Genomic DNA, 12011 nt, shown 5'->3' on the forward strand with positions numbered 1-12011 from the left:
TGACATTTGCATGCATCGGCTCTAAAGCACCGCTCTGCAAAGTGCGCCCTCCGACCGCGGCACTATGGCACTGCCGCCGCGTCTCCCTCTCCCAACCCTGGCCAGGCAGCAACCAGCCCTGCCCCTTTATATAGCGCTCTAAAAATAGCTCCCCTTACACTGCCTTATAAGGCGGCAGTCGGATCGAGCCCTCGCCCAATCGCTCCGGCACTTCCGTGCCGCGTCCCGCCTCCTTCCCATGGCCGAGCGCTGGGATTGGGCGTCAGTGACTTCATGAGCGGCCCTCTCGGCCCTCCCCCTGTTTACCTTACATGGTCACGCGCTGCCTTAATGGACAGATCCCACGGCTGCGCGGAGAAAGGCGAAGGGGGCTGGAAAGGGGGAGGGGCTAGGGACTTTGGAGGAGAGGAAGGGAGGAGAGGAGGGGAGGGGGAAATGGGAGCGCGCGCGCGCAGGGAGGGAGCGCGCGAGCGAGAAAATGCAACCTCCCAAAAATAAAGCGCAAAGATTGCATTCAGCAGCGAGCAGCAATGCAGAAATAGATGGCAGTCTCGTGTCAGTGAGTTTGCATCCCCCCCTCCCCTGCCCTGGTCCAAGAGCTGGAGTCAGCAACAGAGCTCTGGAAAGCAATTGCTTTTTTTTTTCTCCCTTTCTCTTACTACAAGTGGAGAAGTCCCCCCTCTTTGGTTGCCTGGCTGACGGCTTGCACTGTACATCTATCCCTTCTCACTGGGTTGTTGATGGGGCTCCTTTCCTTTACCCCCCTCCTTCCTCCACTCTGGTTCCTGCCTTGATCCCCCCCTTCTCTCTGTGTGAAAGTGTAACTACAATATATATATATATATATCACAAACAAAAACAAACAAAAACAGAGGAAAAGGACATCTGGATTTATTGCTCTTAAGGGTCTTTCCCCCCCTCCTTTTTAATGAACAGAACTAAAACCCCGTCACGAAATTGCAGACACAAACCCAAAAGAAAAGGATTGGAGTTTGTTGTTTTTTTGCTCGGCAGAAGCAGGAGCAGCAGCAGCAGCAACAACAACATGGATGTACTGGCTAGTTATAGTATATTCCAGGAACTGCAGCTTGTCCACGACACCGGGTACTTCTCAGCTTTGCCATCCTTGGAAGAGAACTGGCAGCAGGTGAACCATTTACATTACTCCTGTAAATCTCTTAAATGCAGACACTGATGAATTGGAGCTGCTTTTCTGCTTTTAATATTTTCTCTCGTCTAGGTTCCCCCCTCCCGCTTTTTTTTTTTAAAGAAAGCAACACTGTCATAAATGTCATCATTAACAAAGTGGTCAGTTTCAAAGCTGTTTGCATTAAATCCTAAATCTTATAATCATAAATCAGGGAGCATATGGGGGTTGGTGGAAGTTCTTTTGAGTCTTTTCATATTATATTGTGGGTTACTTTGAAAGAAAGCCTGTGTCCCCTCTTTTTTTCTTTTTAAGTAAGGGGTAATTGGTTTCAACCAGTGTTGACAACTGACAGCTGGTGAAAACGGAATAGATTTTTCTGATTTTCAAGATAATTGGTGTGTCAGTGCAAGCCACTTGCTTTATTGGAGTGACTTGATTGCACAAGCCAGGAACTTACTGCAATAAAAATGATTTATTTGTGTGTGTGTTTTTGGAGTTTCTACCTTTTTTCAAAATCTCCCTTAAAAAAAGAAGAAAAAAGTCTGGATTGATAATATTGGCTTAGAACAATGACACCCCATGCTTGTTTCTGCACACCCATTAAAGAGTTTAGACACCGGAGGGGTTAAGAAATGCTTCCAAAGAGGGAAATTGGGTAACGAGGTTAAACTGAACTAGTAGACAGGAGAGTGAAAGAAGGGACTTGTGTGAAATCTGTGATTAGCCTAAATGCAAAGATTTGGAAAGCGTATGATTAATACAAAGATTTGGAAAGCGTATGATTAGAAATAAAACTATCAGCTGGGATGGTGCAATGTAGGTGGAGATGAAAGCTCTTAAAAGTGGTTCCACATTAGGGCAAGATCATACCTAAGCAGGGCTATAAATTGGATTACTAGGTTTGATTATACATCTAATAAGGTTCTTTAGTGTTCTGCAAGCTACTGTCTTTTGTGGGGAGGGAGGCAGAGAACCCTGGCCTGAGTAGTTAACTAAACAGGTGTGTATGAAGAAGCATGTAGCGGCTAATGTAACTTACACACCTCCATGTCATTTGTAAGGTGAATGAGATAATGAGTTGCTGGATTTTATCTTCCAGTCATCCAAATGTTATTGATTAGCATACATCTACAATGTGCCTGTGAGGTAGGTGTGTGTGTGTATATATATATATATATATATATATATATATCTGTATCTGAATGCACACACATTGTTGAATCTTGCTGTAGCTTGATATTTAAAGATCTCCCTAATATACCATGTCTAGTTTCAGCTTTCTTTTTGGGAAAGGGTATTTAGCAAAATACTTGGTGCAAATATTTCTTAGGCAAGTGGGCAGTTCAAATCCACTTTATTCTTAAAGGAAGAGGAGCCTTTTCTGTGTGCTTCCTCGTTAGGCATAGTCACTGATGAGTCACATCTGGTTTTCTTTATGTTTCTCCTTTGAGCAGCTGATTCAGTTGGAGAGGCGAATAATTCTCCACTTAACAGTTCTTCCAGTTTGCTTCCAACAGTGTCCTTGCTGTTGAATCAGTTGCATATTAATAACAGTCTAGACAGTTCGATGCGAGATAATCTGTTGACATAGCCAGCATGCCTAAGGCAGATAATGTATGGTTACACTTTGTAAGGTTATTTTACTGTAATGGAAGGAAGCTGCCAGTTTTTTTCCAATTCAAAGCCAAGTCTACTGTATATGTGGAGTTCAAAGGAGCAGGATGGTGGTGGTGTTTTTTTTTAAGAGTTCAGGTGTTTGTCCTAAATCCTTTTGTCATTTTTTTGGTTTTATTGAACCTTTTCATTATTATTTTTAGTTGCTATGTGAGCACATCACACTAATAATGTTTACCATTGATGCAGCATTTTTGAGTGTTCAAAGCATTCCATGTATACTATCTCAATAACCTTTACAAGCAGTCCTGTAAGGTAGGCCAGTATTATTACCTCGCTGTGTGTATTTGGGGGAGGGACTGAGAGATTATTGGCCTGCTACCCTAAAGACTCCTAATGAGGCTGAAGTGAGATTTGAACTGTTTTACAGTGCAATCCTATACATAACTCCTCTGAAGTAAATCCTATTTGAGTTCAATAGGGCTTAACCCATGTAAGTGGGGAAGAAGGTGAATGCAAAATGTTATTTGACACAATAATTCATCTACATACAAGCAATTTGTATATGAACATTTCTTTTCTTTACTTTTCCCTAATCACCATGATTACTAGGAGTGCATCTACAATAGCTAGGCCAAATATTTTCAACAATTATTTTAGGGTGTTGTTGTTGTTTTAGACGATATGGTCACGGAACCCATATATGCTTTTCGAAATTGGTTTATCTCCTGGATTTAGGAGGCTGCAGAATTGCCGGAAGCATCTCAGGCCCTTCTCAAGCGTTTTTCAAAACATTGCTTTTACTGAAATGTCATCTAGCACAGCATTAACACAACACATGTGGGGGTGAGGTGGGGGGATGACAAAGGAAAGAGGAGGGAGAAGTCTCTTTCCCAGGCTTCCCTTTGTCTTCTTGGCCAGATCTCAGCAGAGTTGGAGGAAGCTGCTCCAAAGGTTTGGCTAAGTAATAGGTTCCAGAAACGGCCTCTCAAAATGTAACTCTTACCAGTTTCCCCAGCATCTTCCTTTAGTCCTGGCCAGTTCTTCTGCCTTTGAATTCCTAAGTAGTGAAAAGTTGCAGTTCTGTTGTTGAAGGACAGCGCTGCAATTGGTTATTTCAATGATTTGAAACATCTCACTCAAATGAAATCCTCAACCCTTAGCAAATTCAGGACTCATGTTGCACTCATGTCCTGCCTGTGGATTTCCCGTGGGCAGCTGGTTGGCCATTGTGTGAACAGAATGCTGGAGTAGATGGACCTTTGGTCTGATCCAGCATCAGGGTTCTTCTGATGTTCTTACCAGCAAAGCAGAAAGTGCCTAGTTCAAATCTTAACTCAGACCATGACTTAATAGAGACACGATGTCAGCCCCAGCTTCCTACTTGCAATGTAGAAATTAAAAATGTAAGTCTAATTTCAGGGATTCTATAAGGGAATGTATGAAGTGGTTTGAGAGTATCTAGGAACTGAAGTGGTTTGAGCGTGTCTAGGAAATGCACTGCAGAAACATTTAAGAGTACAATCCAGCCAAAGCCGAGCAGTTTTGACATCTAAAACAGGGATGGGGATCGTGTGAGCCCTCCAGATGTGCTCAGACTGCAACTCCTATCAGCCCTAGGCAGCATAGACTATGGCGAGGGATGATGGGAGTTGCAGTGCAAGAACATCTGGAGGACCACACATTCTCCGTACCTGAGCTAAAGTCAAGTACTTAGTTAAATTTCTTCCACTGCAATCAATGGGACTTAAAAGTGCTTAATCAGGGGTGATCTTGTCCCAATTGTTGTTATGTGGATGTAAGGCTAATTGGTTTCGATGGAACTTGCTTCTTGAAGTGCTCAAGATTGCAGCTTTTTATTGCTCTGGTAGACTTTGGGTGTGCGTTAACAGCTGTGGAGAACTGGTACAGGGACACTGTATTGCACTAGAATCCTTCCTTTCTCTTGGCCTACTGTTTTGCCAGAAAAGTTACATGTAGTCAGCAAGTGTCATAACCAGAAAACCTACAGTACTGACTACAGCAATAACTCAAGCCAGTTGCTAAATAATCACTCTGCTGTCACCCGTGTCCTTTCTGACCCCTCCTCCCCATAGCTAAAGGAAGAGGAAGTTCTTGAGTCTGTGCTTCTGAGAATTAGTTGCATGGAAAGTTACAATGAGACAATTTCTGCAAAACATAGCCTGTTAAATGCAGAGTAGACAGACCTTTCGTTGGAAGAGAATTAATGGCCGTGTGTGTGTGTGTGTGTGTGTGTGTGTGTCAGAGAGAGAGAGAGAGAGAGAATATGTACTAATTTTAAGACAAATACATTTGGCATGTGCCATTGTTGCATACCTGAAAATAGAAGGGACAATTTAGGTAGGTTGATGGCTTTATTTGGATTGAAGTGGTGTAAAAATAGATAGGTTATGCCCATTAAACTGCGCTTTATGGAGTACAATGGAAATGTAATCAACTCTCAGCATTGTAGCAAGCATGTTCGCTTTTTGATAAAGTATCATTTTAGTTCTTTTAGCTAGAGCCAAAGTGGATTATGCTTGAATGCCAATATAGGCCAGTAGAATAATGTCTTTGGGTGGGTGGGGGGACGGGGCTAAGTTCAAGTCTCCCCATAGCCATGAATTTCCTTGGCAGCCCTGGACAAATCACTTTCTCTCTGATCTGGCCCACAGATCAGCCCTATATTTGTCAAAAAGAGCAAGGATCTCTTGTTTACCCTGCTGCTCACAAGTAAATAGAGATGGGAAGGTTTGGGAGGGGTTGGTGGGGGGTTGGATGTGAACTCCTCCCAACAGGAAAATTTCCCCCCTAAATTTTCCAAAAATCCCTGGAATCCCCCCCCCCCCCTGTTCCCCCACCCCAGGCCTTCACATCTCTATTCACAATGTTCTGACATATCTTTTCAAAGTCTTACACAAGACCCTTTCTTACAACAGGGACTGGAGTGAGCCAGAGAGGGAAGGGCTATAGTGAATGGGATCCTTGGCCCAGACATTGGTACTTATCAAAGAGATGTCTAAAATCATGAATGGAAAAATGTTTTATTGACAGGAACAGATTGTTATCTGTGGGTATCTGGTGCATTATATTAGGTTTACCACATGCTGTGATTTGTGTTCTTAATGGCTGGTGGATTCAGAATGTAAATTTAGAATAAATGTAAACAAGTGTGTGTGTGTGTGTGTGTGTGTGTGTGTATGAGAGAGAGAGAGAGAGAGAGAGAGAGAGAGAGAGATTTTAATGGAATCTAGAACTGTTACCTGTGAGGTGAGGTTGGGTTGAAGAAGGAGTAATTTTTGTTTCCGTTTACATTTCTTACTTGCACTAACTCCTGAGCTCAGAAAAGATCTAACTCCTAGGCTCAGGGAAGATGTGTTAGGCGCACACTAACATTTATTTAACCACACTAGCATTTATTTGATCACATTTGAAATTAGTGACATGCTGTTATGTCATTTATCTGCTATCTCTGTAATAATCGACTCACCTCCAGCTAGCAAGTTCCTCAAATATAATTTTAATAACACATGTATGTCCTCTGTCTGCAGCAACTCAGTATTACTCTAAGTCATTTCTCAGCCCTGTTTCCTGAGATCCTTTCAAAATGGCATTATTAGTAGAGATTGAATATAGGACCTTTTGCATGTTCTACCGCTGAGCCATGGTCATGTGGTGCAGGTTTCGTGCTCTTTGTTACTACGTGCCCCTCTCCAGGCTGAGCCCCTCTCCAGGCTGAGCCCCTCTCCAGGCTGAGCAAAAACTGAACGAATTGTGCAAAACAAGATTATACATTCAAATTGACTAATTGCATATTTCTGACAAGTTGTTGAATTTACAGTTGTTTAGTACAGTATTTGGGCAACAATGATGTGGAATTGAGGGTTGTTTTTTTGTTATTGTTAAAGAGCTCTATTTAGCTCTATTTAGCTCTATTTGACCTAAAGCAGAGATAGAATTTAAGAAGATGCAAAGCTGCATGGTTTCACGAATTCAGTGGATACTCTGAACAGCAGTTCACATGTTGTGGAAATTGGCAGGCATGTAACTGCAAATACCTAGAGTCTTTCTTGTACCGTATGGTAGTTGCAGTTGTCTGCCTCTATACATGGCATAATGACCCACAGTTAGCCATTGATTCCTGTAATATGCTCAGAAATTGGACGCATGAATATAATTTGCGCATTATGGGGAACACCATCTTGATGGCTTTTTTTTTTTAAGCAAATAAGGCAGTAGATAAATGTTAGTAAATAAATAAAAAATAGCTGGTCATTTCAGTAATATGTGTGAAAAGGCCTTTGGATTTTGTCTGGCCGAGCATCCTGGTGTGATGTGGTCCCCTCAAAATGACTGAATGCCTTAAATTAAGATCCTTCACCATAGGGAATGAGGTACGCTATAACTATAACCATGGTTGACTTGGTTTTTTTTACTGCAATGGAATTCCAAGTTCTTGCTGCTTCTGGACAGAAGAACGTTCTTTCTGTCATCATTAGATTTCTCCACTGGTAGGAGTTCTTATAGCTCACTGAAAGTATCTCTACAGCAGTAACATGTTAATTATATTATTTATCCTATAATGTCTCTTTCCTCCTGGTTTTTAATCACACATCAGCATGATTCACCAAGTTTTGTTTCCTTTTATAATGGGTGTGGTGAGGGGGATGTGGCACTGGCATAAGACTGGCTTTTGTCCAAGGCTTTTGATCTTCCTAAACCAGGGGATTTTTTAGATGTTGTGCTGAAGAACTTCCTAAGTAAAAAGGAGAGAGAGAGAGAGACCCTTTGGCCTGCCCAGAATTAATAATTACAAAATCCAGCCCAACAGCTGGCCTTTTGTCTTGCTTTGAAGCAAATGTACCTCCCCAGCATGGTGGGAAATTCTTTTGTATATTCTTCTTTGAAATTGGTGCTGATGGCAGCTTCCCTCCTGGGGCAAATGGCAGCTTCAGGGGTATGTGTGTGTGGAATTTTCATTGGGACCATAGCATGGAAGAAAACCATTACATTCATCTTCCTGCACATTGCAATTCCAATCCTAATTGCCCCTCCACAGCTGCTGCTTAAAGTCTGAAAGTTAAGCATGTTAATTGCATCCATGCAATTAAAACCATGGCCAGTTCTCAAGATCAAAATAAGCCACTCTCTGCCTGAACTTGCTTTGTTGTGTCATCCAAACCTGGGTGGCATGGCTTGTTGAAGGGGAAACAATTCTCCAAGAACCTGTGGCCTGTTGTAAGGTTATAGGAGAGTTGTTTTCCCTTCCAACCAGCCATGCAACCTTGGTTTGGATGACACAACAAGCCATACACTCACACATGCTGCATTCTAAATAAGCCACCATGGCTTATTTTGATTGTATGAACCAGGTCCAGGTCCAGTTTGGCTCTAGGAGGAGCTCACCATGCTGTGCTCTTGCACAGGAAGAGTTTTGAAAAATAATTTGTTTGGTATTTCATGTTAATAAGATGTAGTTGAACCGCCCAGAGAGCTTCGGCTATTGGGCAGTATAAAAATGTAATAAATAAATAAATAAACATACATTTACACAAACTTGGCCCAATTATTTACTTATTTATTTATTTATTTAAAATATTTATGTCCCGCTCTATATCACTAAGATCTCAGGGCGGCGTACAGATAAAAACATAAAGTATAAAACAATGAATATACACAGTTAAAAACAAATTAAACCATAATCCAAGTTAAAACAATATATAATTTAAAAGCATTAGATACAGTTAAAACGGTTAAAACAATGTGCCAGTGAGTTTAGCCATCAAAGGCTCTGTTAAAAAGCCATGTTTTCACTTGGCGTCGAAATGCAATCAATGTTGGCGCCAATCGGGCCTCCAAGGGGAGGGCATTCCACAGTCGGGGTGCCACCACAATTAACACACACAAACTCAACAGAAGGAAGAGGGAGATCCAGAAAATGCATCCGCCTTGCCTAGCAAATGACTACACTTTCCTCTTTGGAAATCCTAACAGCCTTCCCCAATCTGATGCCCTCCAAATGTTTTGGACTTCAATTCCCATCAGCCCAGCTAGCACCACCAGTGGTCAGGAATGCTGGGAGATGTAGCACAAAACAACTGGAGGGTACTAGGTTGGGGAAGGTTGTCATAACTAAGTATCAGAACTGTTGCCTGTGACTCTTAGGCGGTAAATCCTAGAGACACTTTACTTGTGATTGATCCCCAGTGAACACAGTGGGATTTACTTCTCAGTAAATTTGGATAAGATTGCTCTGTTAGTCTTATTGCTGGGGAGTGGTGGTCGTAATCTTGGGTAACCTACTCTGCTCCTCAGGTGGTATTACTGACTGATGATAATGCCTGTGAAATAGTCTGAAGCCTTGGCACTGTGGAAGTATTACAATGACACAACTAATCTAGCAGAACTCTCTTAGCCGTTAAACTGACTTACATTTGGCAGATGGGGCCATTTTGCTGGCTGGTTGAAATTTTTCCACTGCTACTGGAAAGGAATAAATCACGCCATACTACATTCTTTCCTCCTTGCTATCCCCCATTGTTCTAGAGTAATGGCATACTTGGCCACTCCATAAACGAAACTCATCTCCTTTAATATTGCTATTTCATCTTGGTTCCAGTCGCAGCAAAACACATTTCTAAGTGCTTATTGTACATCATGCCCCTGGGAGGAGAGCTTGCAGGAAGGGTTGACTTCCAAGAACAGCCACCTGTGTGGTGCAGGGTAGTGCAAATGACTACTAAATAAACTGAAAGGCTTCCTGTCACACATGCACACAAAGGGTGATGCATAGTCAAAGTACTCCAGGTAACCTTTGCTACAGAAACGTTATTATAGATGATGTTTTCTCTTGTGTTGCAAGTTTCTGGGGCACTGTGAAGGCACAAAGAAAGCCAGGAACTTTGTGTATAAATGGAGCTACTGAAAGCTGAAATGGAAACCTGGCTTTGTTGTAATAGAGTTGTGCATGGCCGTTGGATATTGGAAAAGGAAAACTACTCTCCTTATTAGTGCAGGGAGTGAGAATTTATGTCACTTCACTTAAAAATAAGGACCAAACAAAATTCTACCCCATCCCTATTTTGGAGCATGAGGTCCACAGAAAAAGCCTTGCCTAGGTTCTGCATTATTTATTCTTAAGAAATTAAATTTTGCTGTGCTTAGACCAAAGCCTATTCCATGGTGGTGGTGGTGCTACACTTGTAAACCAGTGACCCCCAGGAAGCCAGGTTCTGATTAATTTGAAGTGTTCTGCCAAAAAAAAGAAAAAAAGAAAAAAAGAAGCCATATTTTCTTAGGCATCTCAATCCAAATGGGGGCTGATGGTGGATGTGTGATGCCTGTGCTGTTATCCTTCAGTTTTTATCTTTGCTGATTTCTTTTAAAATGTGTTCATTTTAAAACATATTTCTATAGCTGTACATTGCCATGAGTAGTTTTCATAGAAAAATAATAGAGAATAATAGAGTTGGAAGGGGCCTATAAGGCCATTGAGTCCAATTTGATGGCCTTATAGGCCCCTTCCAACTCTACTAGGGTGACCCTATGAAAAGGAGGACAGGGCTCCTGTATCTTTAACAGTTGTATTGAAAAGGGAATTTCAGCAGGTGTCATTTGTATATATGGAGAACCTGGTGAAATTTCCACTTCATCACACCAGTTAAAGCTGCAGGTGCCCTGCCCTTTTAAATCTGGTCACTCTAGTATAGCTCCTGCAACTTTAACTGTTGTGATGAAGTGGGAATTTCACCAGGTTCCCCATATATACAAATGACACCTGCTGAAATTCCCTTTTCTATGCAACTGTTAAAGATACAGGAGCCCTGTCCTCCTTTTCATATGGTCACCCTAAACTCTACTATTCTTCTTAGTATTTTTAGTTGCTATTTTTAGGCCCTATCCCTTGTGCATGTCAACCTAATTGACATTAGCAACAGAACTTGAGAAGAAGCCCTGAGATGGAGTTTAACGATGTATGATCAGGATTGTATGGATGGTCCTTCAAATAAAATGGTTCCAAGCTGTTTTAGGACCTTAAAATGACTATCAACACTTTGAATCAGGCCTGGAAACTTATTGGCAGCCAGTTCAGCTGGTACAAATTTGGAGTTAATGTTTTCAGACTTCCTGGCCCCCACCAGCATAAAAATAAAATAAGCATAAAATGAAACAAATGGCAACAGGTAGAGTATTAGACTTGGACTCCCTAGATTCAAATGTCAACTTTGCCTCTGGTAAGACACCAAGTATCAGTGTTTCAAGACATATTTTTGTAGTATAATCATTGTTTAGTTGTTTGGTGATGAGGTTTTCATGTATCTTTCCTCAAGGCAGAGTTTCTGTTGCTAGAAAATCACCTTCTCTTAGCATTCAAACCTCAACATTTTGGCACTGTGTGGTTTTGTTTTTTCCGCCCCTATTCCAGAAGTTATCGTTCTGAGCTGTTGAGAGTGTGAATTATTATATAGTTATGTCCCCTTCCTTGTATCATTTGAACTGGGTGTCATACTTTTAATGCATATAATGTATATAATTATAACCAGTGCCTTATTGGATTGTGTATCACGATTATTTCTCTTACCCACACTTCTCTGCTTGCTTTTCCTGAAATTGCAGGACAGCTCCCACGCTGCAATTGCAGACATTGCTGAAAGCTTTTACCTGGAGCGGGAGGGGAACTCAGATGTAGGAAGCGTGATCTTCCTGTCTCACTCCCTTGCTGCCTCACAAATTGCACATGCTTGCTTGGTTTGCATTGTCTGCGTGCAAGCGAGTAGGTGGAATTAATTTAACCTCGGTAGCTAAACGTTGCAGAAAGGGAAGGGGAGGAGGGCAAAGTAGTTAATGCCATTTGGCAAGCAATAAAACGTAAGGCAAGCTACCATGTGCAGGCACCTCAAACCAAACAAGCAGCTAGAGCATGTGATGTTGGACTGAAGTATTTTTGCCTGCAGAGGAAAGACCCTGTGGCTGAGCCATTCTCTTCTTGAACACCGGATAACTGATTTCAGATCTGTGCTGTAGTAACAATCCCTTTCCCTGAACTTTTTTTCTCTTCTCTGTTTATTTTACTGGAAATCTTTCAGGGAGATAATTTTTCCTGTTCTCTGCTCTCCTCTTTTTATCTCGCCAAACAAAGGAAGCCCTGCAGCAGTGATTATGTTTGGGTTTGTTTTTTTTTATAAAAAATTGTCATCTCAGATCCCAACAGTATATGGGATCAGCATGTGGATCCTTGCTCTGCTGT

At 41.7% G+C, this 12011-nt stretch overlaps 1 protein-coding gene across 1 annotated transcript in view; it reads left to right on the forward strand.

Annotated features, from left to right (window-relative positions):
• Positions 1 to 866: 866 nt before the first annotated feature.
• Positions 867 to 12011, forward strand: part of KLF7 (KLF transcription factor 7) — a 74930-nt gene continuing 63785 nt past the window's right edge. Inside the window, exon 1 of the mRNA XM_063116118.1 lies at positions 867 to 1147. Coding sequence (XP_062972188.1) covers positions 929 to 1147 — 219 coding nt within the window. The 5' untranslated portion in view covers positions 867 to 928. The remainder of the gene's footprint in view (positions 1148 to 12011) is intronic.

This window comes from Elgaria multicarinata, chromosome 2, assembly GCF_023053635.1.
Source record: "Elgaria multicarinata webbii isolate HBS135686 ecotype San Diego chromosome 2, rElgMul1.1.pri, whole genome shotgun sequence".
Classification (NCBI taxonomy): domain Eukaryota; kingdom Metazoa; phylum Chordata; class Lepidosauria; order Squamata; family Anguidae; genus Elgaria; species Elgaria multicarinata.